General features: G+C 43.8%; 1 protein-coding gene across 1 annotated transcript in view; it reads right to left on the reverse strand.

Moving 5' to 3' along the window:
* Positions 1-9,142, reverse strand: part of LOC144669552 (zinc finger CCCH domain-containing protein 7B-like) — an 86,340-nt gene extending 77,198 nt beyond the window's left edge. The window contains exons 1-2 of the mRNA XM_078532034.1: positions 9,124-9,142; positions 3,919-4,020 (exon numbers count right to left, since the gene is read on the reverse strand). Of these exons, the coding sequence (XP_078388160.1) occupies positions 3,919-3,986 (68 nt within the window). The 5' untranslated portion in view covers positions 3,987-4,020; positions 9,124-9,142. The remainder of the gene's footprint in view (positions 1-3,918; positions 4,021-9,123) is intronic.
* Positions 9,143-22,770: the final 13,628 nt, after the last annotated feature.

Genomic DNA, 22,770 nt, shown 5'->3' on the forward strand with positions numbered 1-22,770 from the left:
CCCTTACTTATTCTACTTGTTACATCCTCAAAAAACTCTAGTAGATTAGTTAAGCATGATTTCCCTTTCATAAACCCATACTGACTTTGTCTAATCCCATTAATGCTTTAAGTGTTCTGTTACCACGTCTTTATTAATAGACTCTTGCATTTTCCCCACCACTGATGTTAGGCTAACTGGTCTGTAATTCTCTGTTTTTTCTCTCCCTCCTTTTTTAAATAGTGGGGTTACTTTTGCCACCCTCCAATCTGTAGGAACTACTCCAGAGTTTATAGAACTTTGAAGACGACCACTAATGCATCCAATATTTCCAGGACCACTTCCTTTAGTGCTCTGGGATGTAGATTATCAGGCCCTGGGGATTTTTCAGCCTTTAACCCCATTAATTTCTCTAGCACCATTTTTTTTTTACTAATACTGGTTTTCTTCCAATTCCTCCCTTTCACTAGACCCTTGGTCCCCTAACATTACTGGGAAATTATGTGTGTCCTCTTTTGTGAAGACAGAACCAAAATATGTGTTCAATTCTCCTGCCATTTCTTTGTTCCCCATTATAATTTCCCCCGTTTCTGACTGTAAGTAACCTACATTTGTCTTCGTTAATCTTTTTCTCTTCACATATTAATAGAAGCTTTTACAGTCAATTTTTACGTTCCTTGCAAGTTTACTCTCATACTCCATTTCCCCTTCTTGATCAATCTTTTTGTCCACTTTTGCTGACTTCCAAACTGCTCCCAATCCTCAGGTTTGCTGCTTTTTCTGGCAATTTTGTGTGTCTCCTCTTTGGATCTAATACTATCCCTAATTTCTTTTGCAATCCATAGTTGAGCCACCTTACCTGTTTTATTTTTGCGCCAGACAGGAATGACTCCATTTTACTTCTTTTAATTTACTTCTTGTAAAGACTCCATCCCATTCTCTCAGTTCCTTCGCCTCCGTCACATCTGTTCTGATGACGCTACCTTCAAAAACAGCTCCTCTGACATGTCCTCCTTCTTCCTTAACCGAGGTTTTCCATCCACGGTCGTTGACAGGGCCCTCAACCGTGTCCAGCCCATATCCTGCGCATCCTCCCTCACGCCTTCTCCTCCTGCCCAGAAACATGATAGGGTCCCCCTTGTCCTCACTTATCACCCCACCAGCCTCCGCATTCAAAGGATCATCCTCCGCCATTTCCGCCAACTCCAGCATGATGCCACCACCAAACACATCTTCCCTCACCCCCCCTGACGGCATTCCTTAGGGATCGTTCCCTCCGGGACACCCTGGTCCACTCCTCCATCACCCCCTACTCCTCAACCCCCACTTATGGCACCTCCCCATGCCCACGCAGAAGATGCAACACCTGCCCCTTCACTTCCTCTCTCCTCACCGTCCAAGGGCCCAAACACTCCTTTCAAGTGAAGCAGCATTTCACTTGCATTTCCCCTAACTTAGTCTACTGCATTCGTTGCTCCCAATGCGGTCTCCTCTACATTGGAGAGACCAAACGCAAACTGGGCGACCGTTTTGCGGAACACCTGCGGTCTGTCCGCAAGAAAGACCCAAACCTCCCTGTTGCTTGCCATTTTAACACTCCACCCTGTTCTCTTGCCCACATGTCTGTCCTTGGCTTGCTGCAGTGTTCCAGTGAAGCCCAACTCAAACTGGAGGAACAGCACCTCATCTTCCGACTAGGCACTTTACAGCCTTCCGGGCTGAATATTGAATTCAACAACTTTAGATCTTAAACTCCCCCTCCCCCCATCCCCACCCCGTTTCTCCTCCCCCCCCACCCTTTTTTTTCAATAATTTATATAGATTCTTCTTTCCCCACCTTTCTTTCCCATTATTTTTAAATCTTAAACTAAAACCTTGTTAGTCTTTCCACCCCACCCCCACTAGAGCTGTACTTTGAATATCCTGTCTTCCATTCTTAATTAGCACTTTTCTTAGACAAATATCACCACCTTCAACACCTCTTTGACCCTTTTGTCTGTGAAATCTTTTGATTATCTGCTCATCTCCACAATCACCACACCCTCAACGTCTCTCTCCCCCACCCCCCCCACCTTAAACCAGTTTATATTTCTCCCTTCTCCTAACTATGCTTCAGTTCTGCCGAAGGGCCATGAAGGCTCGAAACGTTAACTGATTTCTTCTCCGCCGATGCTGCCAGACCTGCTGAGTTTTTCCAGGTAATTCTGTTTTTGTTTAGGAATGAATAATTGTTGTAATTCATGCATATGTTGCCTATCCACTGTCAACCCTTTCAGTAAGGTTCCCTAATCCATCATTGCCAACTTGTGCCTCATACCCTCATAGTTCCCTTTATTTAGATTCAGGATCCTAGTTTTGGATTCAACTTCTTCACTCTCCATCCTAATGAACAATTCTATCATTTTATGGTCCCTCTTCCCCAAGAGACCCTGCACAACAAGACTGTTAATTAATCCTTTTTCATTGCACGATACCCAGTCTAGGATAGTCTGCTCTCTAGTTGGTTCCTCAACGTTTTGGTCTAAAAAACCATCATATACACACTCCAGGAAATCCTCCTCCGTGGTATTATTGCCAATTTGGTTTGTCCAATCTACGTGTAGATTAAAGTCACCCACGATTACAGTTATACCCTTATTGCATGTGTCTCTAATTTCCTGCATAATGTCTTCCCTTACATCTCCATTACTATTTGGGAGCCTATAGACAACCCCCACCAACGTTTTCTGCCCCTTGGTGTTTCTTATCTCCACCCAAGCAGATTCCACATCATGATTTTCCAAGCCAATATTCTTCTTCACTATTGCATTGATTTCCTCCTTTACTAACAGTGCTACCTCACCTCTTTTCCTTACTTGTCTGTCCTTCCTAAATATTGAATACCCCTGGATGTTCATTTCCCATCCTTGGTCGCCCTGCAGCCATGTCTCTGTAATTGCAACTATATCATAACTGTTTATGTCTATCTGCGCTGTTAATTCATCTACCTTATTGCGAATGCTCCGCGCATTAAGACACAATGCTTTTAAACTTGTCAATTTAACCTTGTTAGTCATCTTAGCTTTACTTTGCAATATGACCCATTTGTTTTTCGTCCTTGTTTTTTTCTGCCTTCCACTTTTGCTTCTTACTTTTCAGTCTTTCGTTTCTATCCTTGTTTCCCCTTCCTCTATCTCCCTGCTCAGGTTCCCATCCCCCTGCCATTCTGGTTTACCCTCCCCCCCCACCCAGCTTTTCATTAGTTTGATTTGATTGGTCATTTGTTCTATTCAACAGAGACTATAAAAAGAGACTGCTGGACACTGGGTTGATTAGTAGATAGAAAGCAGAGATTTGTAATGCTACATTTGTGAATAAACCTACTATCTAGAAAAGGATCTGTTTCATACTTCACCATCTGACTAGGGCCCATTTGACAACTGCTGTAGATAGTCTGCCTACCTCGCAACAGAAGAACAGCCACTTGGTTTAGGGATGTTTGTCTCCCTGGGAAACATATTTCAGCAAAGGTCAATGTCTTCACATAGAGTGGGGGCAATTTGAAGACGAGGAGAATCTTCCCCCTGCTGCCACTAATGACTGGAACACTGATTGTCAACAGGGTATTCACCCACTGAGGCATCACGATAAACTCAAATCCCATCCTCAACTGATCTCGCCACACTCACTCTCCAGCAGGGGTTCATTAGAAAGTGATCACCTTGGCTGATTTTACTCCCCCCTTCACTAGCTAGTGGTACTACTGAGACCAATAGAGGACCCCTGCTATTGCCCCAAATGAAATTAGTTAACTCAATGTAGAACAAGAATCTAATCTGGCACCTTCTACTATGGACTGACCAGTTGTATGGTGTCTTTATCATCGATGTGATTGCAAGAACTCCAAGGTAATCCTAGAAAAGTGTTTTACTTTCAAGAGGAGAGAGTTGGCTTACTTACTGGATGAAATGCAGACCCTTCTGAATTTCCTCCTTGCGTTTTTGCCTGCCCGGAGAGGTACTAGACATGTTAACAGCTGCAGATAGTGGTATCAGTCACTGCCTGTAGAGAAAGGAAACACTGTTATGCAAGTACCGTGACAAAAATAAAAGGTCTGCATTTGTATCTAGAACCCTGTCACATTTTTTGAAGTGCTTCGCATGTAGTGATTATTATATGGGAGCATAACACAGTCATTTTGAGCACAAGTTCTACGAGGAGGTATTTCTTGTTTATTCATTCACAGGGTGTGGGCATCATTGGCAAGGCCAGCGTTTATTGCCCATCCCTAATTGCCCATAAGAAGGTGGTGGTGGTGAGCTACCTTCTTGAACCACTACAGATCATGTGGTGAAGGTACACCCACAGTGCTGTCAGGGTGACAGCTCCATGTTTTTAACCCACAATGTCATTGTTTACAGGGTAGAATATTATTCTTCTTTGTAATAACACCATAGCCAGACGGTCTGCAGTTGAACATCACACCAATAAGGACAGCATCTCTGACTAGTAAATTCCTTCTGTTACATTGGAATGGCAACTTACAGTGTGAGCTCAAACCCTTAATATGGGATTGAACCAAGAAACCTCAATCTGATTAGCTGAGCCAAACCAACAAACGATAGGTTTTAGCACTAAGATAAAAGCAAAAAACTGCGGATGCTGGAAATCCAAAACAAAAACAAAAATACTTGGAAAAACTCAGCAGGTCTGATAGCATCTGCGGAGAGGAACATAGTTAACGTTTCGAGTCCGTATGACTCTTCAACAGAACTAAGGAAAAATAGAAAAGAGGTGAAGTATAAGCTGGTTTAAGGGGGGGGTGGGACAGGTAGAGCTGGATAGAGGGCCAGTGATAGGTGGAGATAACCAAAAGATGTCATAGACAAAAGGATAAAGAGGTGTTGAAGCTGGTGATATTATCTAAGGAATGTGATAATAAGGGTACAGATAGCCCGAGTTGGGGTGGGGTGGGGGGAAGGGATCGAAATAGGCTAAAAGGCAGAGATAAAACAATGGATGGAAATACATTTAAAAAATAATGGAAATAGGTGGGAAAAGAAAAATCTACATAAATATTTGGGAAAAAAGGGGGATCGGAAAGGGGTTGGGGATGGAGGAGAGAGTTCATGATCTAAAGTTGTTGAACTCAATATTCTGTCCGGAAGGCTGTAAAGTGCCTAGTCGGAAGAGGAGGTGCTGTTCCTCCAGTTTGCGTTGAGCTTCACTGGAACATTGCAGCAGGCCAAGGACGGACATGTGGGCATGAGAGCAGGGTGGAGTGTTGAAATGGCAAACGACAGGGTGGGCCCAGACCTCCCTGTCGCTTGCCATTTCAACACTCCACCCTGCTCTCATGCCCACATGTCCGTCCTTGGCCTGCTGCATTTGGCTAAGACAAATGTGGGTACATTAGAGTCAGGAGAATTTATAATGGTGAATAGAGAAATGGCAGAGAAGCTAAATGATTACCTTGGTCTGTCTTCACTGAGGAAGGTACAGGAAATCTCCCAGAGTTAGAGACCCCAAGGGACTAGGGAGAATGAGGAACTGAAGGAAATTAGTATTAGTAAGAAGGTTGTACTGGGGAAATTAATGGGATTGAAGGTTGATAAGTCCCTGGGACCTGATATTCTACATCCCAGATTGTTGAAAGAGGTAGTTATGGAGATAGTGGATGAATCGGTGATCGTCTTCCAAAATTCTATAGATTCTGGAATGGTTCCTCAGTCAATTAACTCTCAGCCTCAACAGCTTTTTGGGGGAAGAGAGTTCCAGATTTCCACTCCCTTTTGTGGGAAGAAGTGCTCCCTGGCATCACCCCTGAATGACCTAGATCTAAATTTGAAGGCTTCGGTCACCATGTGATGGTGAAGATAGAAATGTTAGCTCATGTTAAACAGAATTTAGGTGTTTGTCTTTTAATGCTGAAATGAAATTAGTACCGGTGTTAACTGTGGGTCACGTTGCTGATCAGAACTCTGGCTATGTTTAGCTGACAAGTCAGTTACTAATTTGTTGACAGACAAAAAAAAAGCTAATGTTAAATGTAGCAAAGTTTAAACAATCCTTACAATTATAAAATAGTTTTAATTTTATACCGCTTTTACTTCTTTTTAAAATAATCTTTAAAATCCTGGAAACCACATCACAGGAAGAATGGGAGCAGAGGAGATTTACAAAGATGTTCCTGTGCATGGAGAATTTTAAGTATGAGGAAGGATTGGACAGGCTGGAGTTGTTTTCATTGGAACAGAGGAGGCCGAGTGAAGATTTAACTGGCATGTATAAAATTATGAGGGGCCTAAATAGAGTGGATGGAGGCTTTGTGGTACATTGGGTAGTGTCCCTGCCTCTGAGCCAGAAGCTCCGAGTTCGAGTCCCACCCCAGGACTTGATGGCCAAGGAAGGTGCATTCATAATGCGGCCAAACAAGTCGAGGGTCAACCTGCAAATCCTTCCAACACATGCCAATGGCAGGTGGTAAAAGTAGGAGAGATTCCTGGTCAGCCATGTGATGGAAAGAACATTGGAGCCTCTACCATCACTATCCATAGCTCCAGACTACAAGATACATGTAAAAGCGCATGTTGCCACAGCAACTCGGACTCTGAGTGAACTTTAACACACCATCACCACCTGATAGAGCAGATAGGAAGGATCTATTTCCTTTACCAGAGAGTGCAAGAAACAGGGGGAATAGATTTAAAGTAATTGTCGGAAAGATTAGAGGGAAGTCAAGGAGGACCAGGGAAGAGGTTCTGCATAGAGAAGATGAGGAGCTAGGTATAATTAAAAGCAGAACCTCAAAGGTTATAATTTCTGGATTATCTGAGCCACATGCGAATTGCCGTAGGGTACATAAAATTAGAGAGATGAATACATGACTCAAAGACTGATGTGGGAGGAGTGGGTTCCAGTTCGTGGGGCACTGGCACCAGTACTGGGGAAAGTGGGGACTGTGCCGTTGGGACAGTGTACACCTGAACCATGCTGGAACCAGTGTTCTTGTGAACCGCATAACGAGGGAAGTAGAGAGGATTTTAAACCAATAGCGGGGGCAAGGGATCAAATGTGGGAAGATGTGGTATATCGAAGAGTAGAGGCAAGAGAGGAAAATAGTAATATGGGAAATGGCAGGAAGGGATGGAGAGGAAAAAACCTAACAGTGCACCAACAATCAAGACTAGAGGTCACAAAGATAACAAAAAGACAAAACTAATGGCTCTATGTCTGAATGTGCATAGCATTCATAACGAAGTAAATGAATTGGTGAAAAAGATTGGGTCCTGAATATTGAAGGGTATGTGACATTCAAGACAAATAGTAGGTAGGTAAAGGTGGAGGGATAGCACTGTTAATCAAGGATGGAATTTGTGCAATAGTTAGAAATGACATTGGTTCAGGAGATCAGGATGTAGAATTGGTTTGGGTGGAGATGAAGTCACTAGTGGGAGTGGACTACAGGCCCCCTAACAGTAACCACAATGTAGGACAAAGTATAGAAGTTGATAAAGGAATGGCAATAATCATAGGTAACTTTAATCTAAATATAAACTGGAAAAATCAGATTGGCAATAGTAGCCTGGATGAGGAGTTCATAGAATGCTTTTCAGATAGTTCCTTAGAACAGCACATCCTGGAACCAACCAGAGAGCTGGTTATGTTAGGCTTGGTTTTGTGTAATGTGACAGGATTAATTAATGGCCTGAGTGAAGGTAAATAGCAGCAACCACAATATGACTGAACTTTACATCCTGTATGACTGGAAAGTAGCAAATATATCCCTTCTACTCAAGGGAGGGAGGCAGAAAACAGGAAACTATAGGCCAGTTAGCTTGATGTCTGTCATGGGGAAGATGTTAGAATCAATCATTAAAGAGGTTATAGCTGGGCACTTAGAAAAACACAAAGGTAATCGGGAAGAATCAGCATGATTTTGTGAAAGGGAAATCATGTTTAACCAATTTATTAGAGTTCTTTGAAGGACTAGCATGTGCTGTGGATAAAGGGGAGCCTGTAGACGTACTGTACTTGGATTTCCAGAGGCATCTGATAAGGTGCCACATCAAAGGTTATTGCAGAATAAAAGCTCATGGTATAGGGGGTGACATAGCATGGATAGAAGATTGGCTGGTTGGCAGAAAACAGAGTAAGCATATATCAGTCTTTGTCTGATTAACAGGATGTGGTGAGTGGAGCTTAAATTTGCTACTTTTATTATGAGCTTGGAGTTTGAACTTCTGCTCTTTGAAGAAAGGAAATTGAGGGCGTGAGGAATGAGGGCGAAAGAGTTAATTATGTGGGCAAAATGAATTTGCCTCTGATCAAGAGTTACAAGAAGTGACGCTAAAGCATCACATGATAAATCAGCGAACAAGAATTTACAGGAATAAAAGCAGAAAGTGCTGGAAAAACTCAGCAGATCTGGCAGCGTCTGTGAAGAGAGAAACAATTAACGTTTCGAGTTCAACATGACTCCTCCTCAGAACTGGATTTACAGGTTTGTTTAGGAATCTAGAGCTTGGGAAGGAGGAAGGAAAGCTAACTTGGAGGAACAAAGAAAGGGGAACATGCCAGTTGACAGGCTGATTTTACCAGGCTGGAGGCAGGTGGCATTGTGCAGGATGTAAACACCATGCCAGCGTTGGGTTCCTGAGCCCAACCAGGTGATGACGGAGTTGACCACTACACTGCAAAGCATCATCTTACGAGATGGAAGGCTGCCATTGTGCCTTTGAAGCTGAGTTAATAAATAATAGTATTTCATTCAAGAACCAGCCTGAAGGCCAAATTGCAGCGTAACTTATAAACTAAGTGATTAGGTTAAAATGTGCTTGTGTCATCCTCCATGTACGTTCCACAATCATTCCTTCAGTCCCAGCACTTGGACACACACTCCCAAAAACTTTCACTTTCCTACTGCTTTTCTGATAAGATGCAAAGCTGAGGCTCTCTCAGGCAGATGTAAAAGACCACATGGTGCTATCTCTCCTCAGTGCCCCAGCCAATATTTATCCCTCGACCAACATCACTGAAAACACATTATCTGGTCATTAGCACATTGCTGTTTTTGGGAGATTGCTGTGCACAAGTTGGCTGCCGTGTTTCTCGAGGTTCAAGATCATGAAAGGCACGATATAAATGCAAGTCTTCCTTTTTTACCTCTCCACCTTTGTTTCAAAGGCCTCAGTGAAACCTCCTTAAGCTCAGTGCCCCAAGATGGGCTCCTCCAACCCATCTCCTGCTTGAATATTGCTGAAAAGAGAGGTATGTTGCCAAAGCTTTTCATCTTGCACTCATCAGGACAAACACAGGAATACCAAATTTCAAATGCTCACAACAATTCATACTGCAGGAGACACAATGCTGATTGGTTGGCAAGTCGACTCTGATTGGCCAAGGTGTTGCCATGGAGGAAGCAACGGGAACTATAGGCTCCCATCTCCTGCTCTGTGCCCTTTTCCCTTCTAATGTGCTGAGATGTCCCTTTGCATAGGCTGTGCTGTACAAATTCAAATTGTTGTATGAAAGTTGTTCCAATAAAAAAAGACAGAATTTGAATTACCTCCTAGCACTCTCTGTCATCAATATTAACCTATTCATATAATTATTGTACCTTCCAAAGCAGTGTGATAATATCAGTGCGCTAACTTATTTTCACATCATTTCTCTTGATCACAGTGAGTTTTCACCATGAGGAGGTTGCACACTGCTACCACGGACTCAGCTAAAATTGAGTAAAACTAAAAAAAGACAATGAAAATGAATGAAACACTTGCATTTCTAAAGCAGCTTTCATGACCTGTGTTTAATAGGTGGGCATCCATTAACCAAATCAGGCAGCAGAAGATGTTCTGTGATTCACAACTATTTTGTTAAACTATAGTTCAGTACAATTACCAGTTTCCACTCTTCCCTTCCTGGATCCTCTCCTTCTCCAGAAGCAGCCCCCGACTGGAGAAAAGCCCAGCTCTTAAGCAAGGCTTCACTGAGAATCACCTGCTCTCAATTCACTCTGAAGCTTGTCCTGGTTTACTCTTAAAGGAGCCTGCATTTCTAATATTGTCACTGAAGACATCCCAAAGCACTTTACAGCCAACGAAATACTTTTTGAACTGTAATCACAGCTGTTATGTGGGAAACGAAGCAGCCAATTTGCGTACAGTAAGCTCTCTGCAATAATAACCAGATCTGTTTTGGTGATGCTGGGAGGGGGATAAATGTTGGCCAGGGCACCAGGGAGAACTTCAGTGGTGGCCTTCAAAAGGGAATTAGATAATCGGCTGAAGAAAAAATACTTGCAGGGCTGCAGGGAAACAGTGGGGAGAGTGGTGAAATTGCTCTTACAGTGAGCTGGCAAAGGGTCCTTGGATGAATGGTTACAGCACAGAAGGAAGAAACTATTCTATGTCACACTATTTCACCCTGCTTTTCTTCAAAACAGTGTCATGGGATCTTTGACGTTCACACGAGAAGGCAGACAGGGCTTCAGTTTAACGTCTCAACCGAAACAACTCATCTCCAACAATGCAGCACTCCCTTAGTACAACACTGGGAGTGTCAGCCTATACTTTTGTGCTCATGTCTCTGGAGTGACCAAAGGCAGGACCAGTGACTTCTCGGTGGTGATGGCAGAAGAGCTAGATCCTCAAGACACAACGGCTGCTCACAGGTGAAGGATCTTTCAGGAAGAGGGCTTGTGTTTCCTTTAAGCACACATGAGGAAGACAACAGGATACATATTCTTTTCCCTAGTCATATTGTTCATCAAAAATGGGAAGCTCTCATGAGCAACTAAAAAGGAAAGCACAAGACTGCAGTGGTGTGCAGATCACCGTTACGATGGAGCGGGACTTGAACCCATGGCCTTATAGATTGTTTTGTCAATGTACCAATCAAGTTAACTGTACACGACAATACTGTTCTTTCGCAGTTCCATTCAAGTGAAGTTGCCACGAGGATTGTTTAGCAGGTTCGTACACCCTGGCTTCGCGATAAAAACCATCTGAAGGAGAATGCTAAATATGATTGAATTAGTGACATAGTCTATAGCAGGTTTTTCTGTAGGAGAACTTTTGAGGCAAACAGACAGAAAGGGATGTGACTTCCTGACAGTACAGGAAAATTACTGAGCAGAAAATATTTAGCTTATTAACAGGAACATTGCATTTGATCTCATTTCTCATAAGGGGAGTTACTGAATTAGAACCATACAATGAAGGAGGCATTCGACTCATTATGTTCTTTGCAAGAGCTAACTGCATTTTCCCCATAGCCCTGCAGGCTCCTTCTCAAATTTCACGACTGTTTCCACCATTCTTTCAGGCAGTGCATTCCAGATAACAACTCATTACGTGAAAAATACTCTCTTATCAATTACCTAAAATCCATGTCCTCCTGCCGGTGGAAATAGTTTCTCCTTAGGTACTCAATCAAAATCCCTCAAAATTTTGAAAACCTCTATCAAATCTCCTTTGCTCCAAAGAAAACAAAGAACAAAGAAAAGTACAGCACAGGAACAGGCCCTTCGGCCCTCCAAGCCTGCGCCGATCATATTGCCCGTCAACTAAAACATTTTGTACTTCCGGGGTCCGTATCCCTCTATTCCCATCCTATTCATGTATTTGTCAAGCTGCCTCTTAAACACCACTATCGTACCTGCTTCCACCACCTCCTCTGGCAGCGAATTCCAGACACTTACTACCCTCTGCATAAAAAACTTGCCCCGCACATCTCCTCTATTGTTTTCTCCTCTCACCTTAAATCTATGTCCCCTAGTAATTGACTCTTCCACCCTGGGAAAAAGCTTCTGACTATCTACTCTGTCAATGCCACGCATAATTTTGTAAACTTCTATCAAGTCGCCCCTCAATCTCCGTCGCTCTAGTGAGAACAATCCGCGTGTCTCCAACCTCTCCTCATAGCTAATAACCTCCAGACCAGCCAGCATCCTGGTAAACCTCCTCTGCACCCTCTCCAACGCCTCCATATCCTTCTGGTAATGTGGCGACCAGAATTGCATGCAATATTCCAAGTGTGGCCTAACCAAGGTTCTATACAGCTGCGGCATGACTTCCTAGCTTTTATACTCAATACCCCTGCCAATGAAGGCAAGCATGCCATATGCCTTCCTGACTACCTTCTCCACCTGCGTTGCCACTTTCAGTGACCTGTGGACCTGTACACCCAGATCCCTCTGCCCGTCGATGCACTTAAAACAGCCCCAGTTTCTCCAATCTCTCCGCGTAACTGAAGGTGCTTATCGCTAGCAAAAACAAAAATACCTGGAAAAACTCAGCAAGTCTGGCAGCATCTGCGGAGAGGAACACCGTTAACGTTTCGAGTCCGAATGACCCTTCAACGGAACTAAGTAAAAATAGAAGAAAGGTAAAATATAAGCTGGTTTAAGAGGGGGTGGGGGGTGGGTGCTTATCGCTAGACCATTTTAGTAAATCTCCTCAGCACTCACATGTTTGGGTGACAGACTGGAAGGTATCTGAGGTAGTGAGGAAATCAGGTAAAGGAATGGAAGGGTTAAAGAAAAACATTATAAAAAATACAAGCTGGGGCTCTTTCCTCGAGAAAAGGGAAGGCTGAGGGGTACCTGATAGAGGTCTTTAAAATTGTGAAGGGGTTCGATAGGGTAGACAGAGAGGAGATATTCTCACTCCAAAAAAAAAGGGTCATAATAAATAACTTGCTACAAATAAATCCAGTAAGGAATTCAGGAGAAATTTCTTTATTCAAAGGCTCTGCTGACAAAGTGAAATGAAGTAGGACAGGAAGAGGCTTGTGTGGCCCAGTTGTGCCAAATGGTTTCTGTGTTGTAAGTTCTATGTAGCGCCGTGAAAGCATTTTCTGGTTCCTGACAACAAAAGAGGGGAGAGATTTCCAAATTGGACAGAGACAGAGAAGGCAGGGTCAAAGTGGTTTCGTTTTCCTACAAATTGCAAGTCATCAGAAGCACGGGAAAATGAAACTGCTTTGCACACAACCACTAGATGGAGACGCTTGACCTCATCAATAAAACAATTTCAGATGAAACTCCCGAAAAAGTCCAATGTGTCCATCAGGTCAATGTGTTGTGTCTAGTGTGTGGGTGAAGTGAGTTAACACGCTTTCTGCTTTTGTGCGGGAGTTTGCTTCTCATTTTCAGCCTACACTGCTGGCTAGCAGCAATACAAAAAAAAGAGCTAAATGTCTCTCTCTCTGTCAGTACACAACCTCTCTGCCGGCAAGTCCCCAATTGTGCCTCCTCTCAGTGACACATGGAAATTGGGACCCTTGCTCCCCGCCCCCAAGCTAAAGCTTCGGAGGAACCCGGAGGGGCTTTGGCACCCAGACATGCAGTGTGCAGGCCCACCAGTATGTGGGCAAGCCCTGGTGGTCATGAACCAAACTCCCAGCTATGGGCTAATAGTTCCACTGCCTTGTGAAAGCCAAGGGGGTTAAACCCTGACAGAAAAATCTGGAGTGGAGCCCAATGGCGGCCTGCTGTCTCAATATGTGAACTTTCCAGCAACTACTGCAAACAAGCCAGTGCCAAACCTAGTGCTTTGAGTACCCCCGGACTCATGTGGGGAGGTCGAGAGGAAGGCCCTGACATTTGGGCAGCCCTGGAGTCTCCATAAATCTTTCCCCGGAGAGGACACTTCAGTTTCACTGCAGCCCGTCAACACAACACGGGAGACGGGCTCAACATAAGGGCTGAGCACCAGGGTGCAAACCAGCGTCTTATGAGGCAGAAGGCTGCCACAGAAAGATCAAGCCTATACTATAATGATAAACGGGACCACTTAACTCGGATTTTAATGCTCACCACTGAGAAAACTCCCCCGAGTATTTTTGGACAGTGAACCAACAAAAAGAAAACACATTGCTTCTCGGTCATGAGAAAAAAGCATCCCAGATATATCCCGTTGTCTTAGTTTCCTGAAAAGAATCAGGACCTGGGAAATGTATACCAATGCCACCCATGATAACAAGCACATCGTGGGCTGTGTGTGCCATACTGAGATCACTCTGTAACCGCCTCAAGCCCTACCACCCTCCCAGATCTCTGCATTCCTCCAACTCCGGCTTCTTGCGCAACCCCCATCTTTCATTGTCTCCGAGTCAGAAGGTCGTGGGTTCATGTCTCACTCCAGAGACTTGAGCACAAAACTCCAGGCGGATACTCCCGGCAGTGCTGTGGGAGCGTTGCACTGCCCGAGTTGCCGACTTGCTGATGTGACGTTAAACCGAGGCCGCTGTCTTGTCCTCTTTAAATGATGGTTAAAAAAAAAATCCCATGGCACTATTTCGAAGAGGAGCAAGGGGAGTTCTCTCCGGTGTCCTGGTCAATATTTATCCCTCAACCAAGATCATGAAAACAGATTACCTGGTCATTACCACATTGCTGTTTGTGGGAGCTTGCTGTGCATGAAATTGGCTGATATGGTGAGTACACAAAAAAAAAAGCTGTCTCAGTGGTTGGAAAGCACTTTGGGACATTGTGTAAAGGGAAGTTCTTTCAATTGTTCCACCATTGATGGCCATGCCTTCAACTGCCTAGGGCCCAAATTCGGGAATTCCCTCCCTAAACTGCTCCATCCTCCTTTTAGTTGCTCTTGAAAACCTACCTCTTCTGCCCTAATATCTCTTCACATGACTCTGTGTCAAATTCTGTTTGATAATCACTTCAGTGAAGCACCTTTAGGTCATTTCACGCTGCTGAAGGTTTATCAACACAAGCTGCTGTTGAGGTCACTGAATTGAGCAGCCTGTGTCTCCAAACCTGATTTCTTCCATGAAGTGAGGAAGGATGTGCAAACTGGACTATTTTAACAAAATCTTTCTGCACTGCTGGGAGGAACATATCCTTTGTACACTGGCAAGCTGCAGTCATTCAGTTCTGGTACGGTGTCGATCGGTGCTGCACTGGCATTGTTTCTTTTTATTCTTTCGTGAGATGGAAACATTGCCGGCAAGCCAGTGTTTGTCGCTCACCTTTAATTGCCCTCGAGAAGAGCACATTGATATTGCCCTGCAAACTGTGGCCATGGAAAAGGAACTTGGATCGATACAGTGTCTTTCACATGCTTGGGGCACCTCAAAGTGCCTTATAACCAATGGGCTACTTTTCCGAGGATGGTTACTGTCGTAATATAGACAAATGCAGCAACTGATTTGCACACAGTATTCCCACAAACATCAGTGAAGGACCAGTTGACCCATATCTGGTGGCATTAGTTGAAGGTAAAAACAGAGACCAGGGCACTAGCTCTTCTTCGAAAAGTGCATAAAGATCTTTTGTATCCACCCAAGCAGACAGATGGAGCCTCGATTTATTGCTTCCTTGAAAAAATAATCTGAAAGATGTTGCAATCAAACGCTGACTCGTCATCCACTATGGCACTGGTTAACTAAAAGATTACCCTATACATAATCTCCAACAATTTTTACCATCCCAGCATTGTTGAGGCATGCATGTATGTTGGTGCCACAATAAACTTGGGTTCTTCAATCTTAAGGGTGATGAAGGACTGTGATAGGAGTTCTTGTGGTGCAGTGGGTTGCATTACTGCTTCTGGGCCAAAACTCTGGGTTCAAGTGCCCCTTCAGGACTGGATGGCCACAGAAGGTGCGTTCATAACGTGGCAAAACAGACTGATTATCAGCCTGTAAATCCTTCCAACACGCCTGATGGCAGGTGGTAAGAGCAGGAGAGTTTCCTGGTCAGCCATGCTGCACAAGGCAACAGCAAACCACTGCAGTACTTTATCAAGCATAATCATGGACCAGCCAATGGAAGTCCAGGGTCAACTCCCTCTTAGGGCATGTAACCCGGGGGTGGAGGAGGAAGAGTCCGATGGTGAACCCTATAGTGATATCTATGAACCATGAAAATAATTCTGGTCTTTTACTGACCATTTTAAAGTTGTTTTCTTGAGTTGCAACAATGTTCAAAATAAAAACTCTTCACTGCGGACATGTTACTGAAGTTTTCATCTTGCTTTTGTCTGGGCAAATGCAAGAATGCCAAATTTCAAACAATCACAACAATTTATACTACAGAAGAAAAGGGTGCTGTTTGGTGAGTGCAAGACGAAAAGCTTCGGCAACATGTCTCTCTTTTCAGCAATATTCAAAAACTCTTTTAAATTCACCTAGCTAATTTGATGTATTCTCCACTTATTTTCCCCCTTTTGAGACTAAAAATAGTATTCAAAATTTCCTAAATTTTTAAATTGCTGATAAAAACTACCTTTAAATGCCCTTGATTTACAAACACTATTAAAAGTGTCTAACAGGATAAGTTCAAGACATACTATCTACTAATACATTTAAAGTTATGTTTGCACATACTTTCACTCAACTTTTTCCATTATAAATTCGAATGTCCATATTTATAATGGATGCTGCCTCTGTGAAACTCATCAAGGTTATAATTATACCGTTACCCCCCATCCCATATAAGCACCACAGTGCCTCACTTGGCGGGATTAAGTAATTGCAGTATGACATGTTTACATAGGAATTTTCCTTTATACAGATGAACATAGGTATTTTCAAAAGAAGTATAAAACAAAGGGTAGAACTGTACATTCAGATCCAATCCACAGTCAGGGGTAGTACTCTTGCCTCTGAGCCTGAACGTTGTGGGTTCAAGTCCAACTCCAGAAACTTAAATGCATAATCCAGACTGAAACTCCTGGTGCAGTTCCAAGGAAGTGCTGTTGTTACATCTTCTAGTTGCCATAAGTTAGAAATAATCACACTTTAGACTCAAAATGCTGGAGTTTCATCAAGTGTATTCCTTTCAGCTCTCCACTGGCTCGTGGACTGATACATTATTACTCGGCTCTTAACTGCAGTGCGACAGTTATTGTGGCACCCTAGGATATATATTCACATAACAAATAGCTCCTAGCTCTTTATGAATAATATAACAGCTGTATTTGTTAGAGATGCCGCTTTTCAGATGAGACATTAAATGAGGTCACGTCTGCCCTTTTAGGTGCCCATAAAAGATCCCATGGCACTATTTTGAAGGTGAGCAGGGGAGTTATCCCCAATGTCCTGGTCAAATATTTATCCCTCAATCAACATCACAGGCTATGCTTCTATCCACTGGAGTTTAGAAGATTAAGAGGCGACTTGATTGAAACATATAGGATCCTGAGGGGTCTGGACAGGGTGGATGTAGAGAGGACGTTTCCTCTTGTGGGAGAATCTAGAACGTGGGGCCACTGTTTAAAAATAAAATCTAGAACGAGGGGCCACTGTTTAAAAATAAGTGGTTGCTCATTGAAGAGAGATGAGGAGAAATGTTTTATCTCAGGGGTCGTGAATCTTTGGAACTCTCTTCCTCAAAAGGCGGTGGAAGCAGGATCTTTGAATATTTTTGAGGCAGAGCTAGATAAGATTCTTGATAAGCAAGGGAGTTAAAGGTTATCGGGGGGTAGGTGGGAATGTGAAGCTGGGGTTACAATCAGATCAGCCATGATCTTATTGGAATAGCAAAGCAGGATCAAGGGGCAGAGTGGCCTATACTCCTGCTCCCAATTCGTATGTTCACGCATATGCATCATAAAAAACACATGCTCATTGCGGGAGCACATACAATGTGCTCATGATCGCACCGCTGTTTGTGGGAGCTTGCTGTGCGCCACTTTTCCCACATGACAACAGTGACTACACTTCAAAAGTACCCCATTGGCTGTAGAGGTTATGTGGCGATAAAAACAAAAAACCAGTGCGGATGCTGGAAATCCAAACTGTTGTCACGTGGGAAAAGTGGGGCACAGCAAGCTCCCGCAAACAGCGGTGTGATCATGAGCACATCGTATGTGCTCCCGCAATGAGCATGTTTTTTTTTTAATGACACATACGTGTGAACATACAAACTGGGAGCAGGAGTATAGGCCACTCTGCCCCTCGATCCTGCTCTGCTATTCCAATAAGATCATGGCTGATCTGAGTGTAACCCCAGCTTCACATTCTTGCCTTACCCCCCCACCCCACCCCGAGGTTATGTGGCGGCCTGGAGGCATGAAAGGCGCTATACAAATGCAGGGACCTCTTACCTTTCCTCAAGCTCGAAATGAACGGTCAAAAATGTTTGGAGTGAGAAGCTCACGAGGAGAAATCCAGCTCACAAAAAGCCATAGGAACACATGGAATTGAAGAGTCAACGCAACAGAACAACTCACGCCTCTTTTCAACCGCAACAAAAAAAATAAAACAGGCGAATGAGACTTGGGAAGAATATTTAAGTGGATCCGTTTAAAGCCAAGCAACTTTTGTCTCAGGCGCTAACAGGATTTCACGCCGAGCTTCATTTTTTACCTGGAGCTTTGGGATGTCGGAGTTGTTTGGGGGGGGGTGGAGATCAGCTTTCGCCCACACGCAAACTCTCCAGCCGAGGCCTGCTGCGCACGTCGGAGCCTCGGCGTCGCGTAGATGGCTCCCCCTACCCCTCGCCGCTCTTCCGACGCCTCCCTGCGGCTGCGCTCCAGGCGAGCCTCGGGGACCCACGTGATGCCGAACGAAGAGCGGGAGAAAAACCCGAGGCGCGCGGCGGTTGGTGGGGGGGGGGGGGGAGGGAGGGCGCGAGGGCATCAACCGGCGGCTCTCGAGCTCGGCCGGGCAGGTAAAAGCTGAGAGATCCTCGCGAGCCTTCCCCGCGGCAGCTCAACTCAAAATGACCCTCCCCACTCACAATCTTCTTTTCAACGCCTTCTCCTTTCAACTCACCCCCTTTTTAAAATGAATTCCTCCTCCAGAGTTTTTCTGAATTAAAACCGCAAGCGTGGGGTCAATTCATGATATTTCCACTGTCATAATTCTTTTTTTCTATATAGCTTATTCATTGCCTCCACCAGCATCACCAACCTGCTTCCTTCCCCTACTGAGTCAGGAGGGAGCAATGCCTCCTGAGGTCCTCTAAGCCTCTCTCTAAGCTCTTGACTTTCACTTGCTGGCTTGGCTTCTGTGCTCATCCACTTCTTTCCAGCTCATCTTAATATCTGAATATTTTCAGCTACTTCAGAAAGGCTTGCTTATTTCCAGCCCTTTTGTATCTCCAGATTTTCAACAGGGAAGACCGTTGCATTCGCGTAACCCACTTCAGGATGTTCCCCCAAGGCAAGGAAAATCGGGCAAGTCGGTTCATTGGCGGACAGCAAGCTCCTACAAAACAGCAATGGCATGATGGCCAGCGCACCCAGTTTTGTGATGTCGATCGAGAGACAAACACTGGCACCAAGAAGAGCTCGCCTAGCTGCTTTTCTTCAAAATGGGATACAAAAACAGAAAAATGCTGGAAAGACTCAGCAGGTCTAACAGCATCCGTGGGGAGAAAAACAGAGTTAATGTTTTGAGTTCTTCTCCAGATCTTTTGCATCCAACTGAGAGGGCAGACAGCAGCTCCAACACTGTAGCATTCCCTCAGTACTGCGCTGGATTGTCAGTCCAGATTGTGCTCAAGTCCTGGAGTGGGGACTTGGAGACACAACCTTCTATCTCAGGTGCTAGAGTGCACCCCATCGTGTCACAGCTGACACTAACAGCTCATATCTCACTCTTTAATATACTGATAAACTTTGTATCAAACAGAATTAGTGCTAAGCCAAATCTAGGGAGTGAGCAACTACAAATCCCAGCAATTTGGCTGCAGGTTGTGCCCAGCTTTGGCTTCATAAGACCTCCCTAAACTGGGAACGTCATTGCAATTTCACTTTGTGTTCTTCCTTTTACAGAGAAGTAAGAGTCAGCTTTCCCTAAAATTCTTTCATGGGATATGGCCAGTGTTAGTTGCCCATCCCTAATTGCCCCACCTTCTTGAACTGTTGTAGTCCATCTGGTACGATTTTTCTATAGTGGCCTGTATCATGAAGCTATTAACGTATATAATATTTTGGAAAATATTTTTCTTTTAAAATAGAGGTTTGGTCTGCGGGGATGTCTTAATTGGATTAAAACCAGCTAGTCTGGGTGCTTTGATATGTGGTAGTTTGAGATGTAAACAGAGAGGTAGAGTGTATTTGCATTTTTCGAATAGAGCATTCAAGAAGTGGGGTGAAAACTTGACACCTTTCTGACAGCTACCAAGCAATATGTTTATATTACTAATAAAATTGGTAGAATGAATTGTTAGAAGGTAAAGTTCAAAGAGACTGGAGATACATTGAGAATTAACATTCAATGAGGCTGGTAGGTATAACTTCAGTAGTTTTTGGGTGTGCAGGCAGAGGCAATGTAAAGTCAAAAGGCAGCTGCAAGCCTCCAACTGGTTCCACAGTGGAAAGAATCTAATTTTGAATTCGTAAGGTGAAAATGCTTTGCCTGGTGTTTGGTTAAGTCTATGGGTTGTTATTGCCTTCATGGAGATTAGTTTGGAAATTTGTTGAAAGTTATGATAGTAGTCATTTGTAGCCATGTGTGCCTATATTTTAAACTGTGTAAATTAATAAAATGTTTCATTTAGTTTAGTGTAAAACCTTGAGAACTAGTGTCTGATTCCTGAGTTTAGAGTCGCATCTCAAACATAACACTTTAAATTATTGGTTATGACAGTTGTTTAAAGTTTCCCTCTGGGATTTTTAAATAACTCCACTTTACCAACTGCATCGGCCATAACAGCTTGGTACAACTGAGTGGCTTGCTAGGCCACTTTAAAGGTTAGTTAAGAGTCAACCACATTGCTGTGAGCCTGGAATCACATGTAGGCCAGACCAGGTAAGGACGGCAGGTTTCCTTCCCTAACTTCCTGATGTTGTTGGAGTTGAATTCATCTACACAAGCGGAGAGTATGCCATCACATTCCTGACGTCTGCCTTGTAGATGGTGGACAGGCTGTGGGGAGTCAGAAGATGAGTTACTCACTGCAGAATTCCCAGCCTCTGACCTGCTCTTGTAGCCACAGTAATTATTTGGCTGATCCAGTTCAGTTTCTGGTCAATGGTAACCCCCAGGATGTTGAGAGTGGACGAATTCAGTGAAGGTAATGCTATTGAATGTCAAGGGGCAATGGTTAGACTCTCTCTTAAATGAACATAATAAATAGGATCAGGAGTAGGATATTCAGCCCTTCAAGCCCACTCTGCCATTCAATGAGATCATGACTGATCTTCTCCTTCAACTGTATTCCTGTACTGTCCCCATATCCTTTGATGTCTTTAATATATAGAAATCTATCGATCTCAGTCTTAAACATACTCAATGACTAAGCCTCCACAGCCCTCTGGGGGAGAGAATTCCAAAGATTCGCCACCCAATAAGTGAAGAAATTCCTTCTTACCTCAGTCTTAAATGACCTGCCCCCTATTCTGAGACTGTGTCCCCTGGTTCTAGACTCACCAGCCCAGGGAAATATCCTTCCTGCATCTACCTTGTCGAGCTCTGTAAGAATTTTGAATGTTTGAATGAAATCACCTAAAACTCCAGAGAATAAAGGCCCAGTTTATTTAATCTTTTATCATAGGACAATCCCTCCATAGAAACAGGAGTAAGCCATCTGGCCCATCGAGCCTGCTTCTCCATTCAATTAGATTATGGCTGATCATCTACCTCAATGCCACTTTCCCACACTATCTCCATGTCCCTTGGTGCCATTGGTCTCCATAAATCTATTGAATTCTGTCTTGAACACACTCAATAATTGAGCTTCCATAGCCCCCTGGGGTAGAGAATTCCAAAGATTCACCACCCTCTGAGTGAATGGCCTGCCCCTTATCCTGAGATTCTGTCCCCTGGTTTTAGAATCACCAGCCAAGGGAAACATCTTATCTACATCCAGCCTGTCACACCCTGTAAGAATTTTGTACGTTTCTATGAGGTCACCCCTCATTCTTCGAAGCTCTAGGGAATAGAGACCCTGTCTCCTCAATAATATAAAAGCAAAATACTGCGGATGCTGGAAATCTGAAACAAGAACAAAAATAGCTGGAAAAACTCAGCAGGTCTGACAGCATCTGCGGAGAGGAACACAGTTAACGTTTCGAGTCCGTATGACTCTTCATCAGCCCTGTCTCCTCATATTTTTAAGGTAGAGGTGGATAGACTCTTGGTAAGCAAGGGGGTGACAAGTTATTGGCGGAAGGTTGAATGCAGATTTCAGGTTACTGTCAGATCAGTCATGATCTTATTAAATGGCGGAGCAGGCTCCTTGTTCATATGTTCGTAAAACAATCCCACCAACCCAGGGATTAATCTGGTGAACCTTCGTTGCATCTCCCTCAATAGCAAGTCTATCTTTCCTTAAGTAAGGAGACCAAAACTGCACACAATACACCAGGTGCGGTCTCACCAAGGCTCTGTATAATTGCAGTAAGACATCTTTATTCCTATACTCAAATCCTCTTGTAATAAAGGCCAACATATTGTTCCATAATTTCTTAACATACTTTCTTAATTGTTTGTATGTTAGCTTTCAATGACTCATGAACAAGGGCACCCAAATCCCTTAGAAGTTCAACACTTATCAGTGATAAGAAATCAGTTTACGAAATACCCTCTATTTCTAAGTTTCCTACCAAAGTGGATACCTCACATTTCTCCACATTGTATTCCACCTGCCAAATTTTTGCTCACTTGCTTAGCCTCTCCAAATCCCCTTGAAGTGTCTTTGCATCCTACTCACACATCCACCTACTCCTGCGTCATCTGCAAACTTGGAAATATTACATTTAATCCCCACACCCAAATCATTGATAGAGGTTGTGAATAGCTGGGGCCCAAGCACTGATCTTTGTGTTACCCCGCCAGTCACAGCCTGCCAACCTGAAAATGACTCCATTTATTCCTACTCTCTGTTTTCTGTCTGTT

This window comes from Cetorhinus maximus, chromosome 29 (genome assembly GCF_964194155.1).
Source record: "Cetorhinus maximus chromosome 29, sCetMax3.hap1.1, whole genome shotgun sequence".
NCBI classification, from domain to species: Eukaryota; Metazoa; Chordata; class Chondrichthyes; order Lamniformes; family Cetorhinidae; genus Cetorhinus; species Cetorhinus maximus.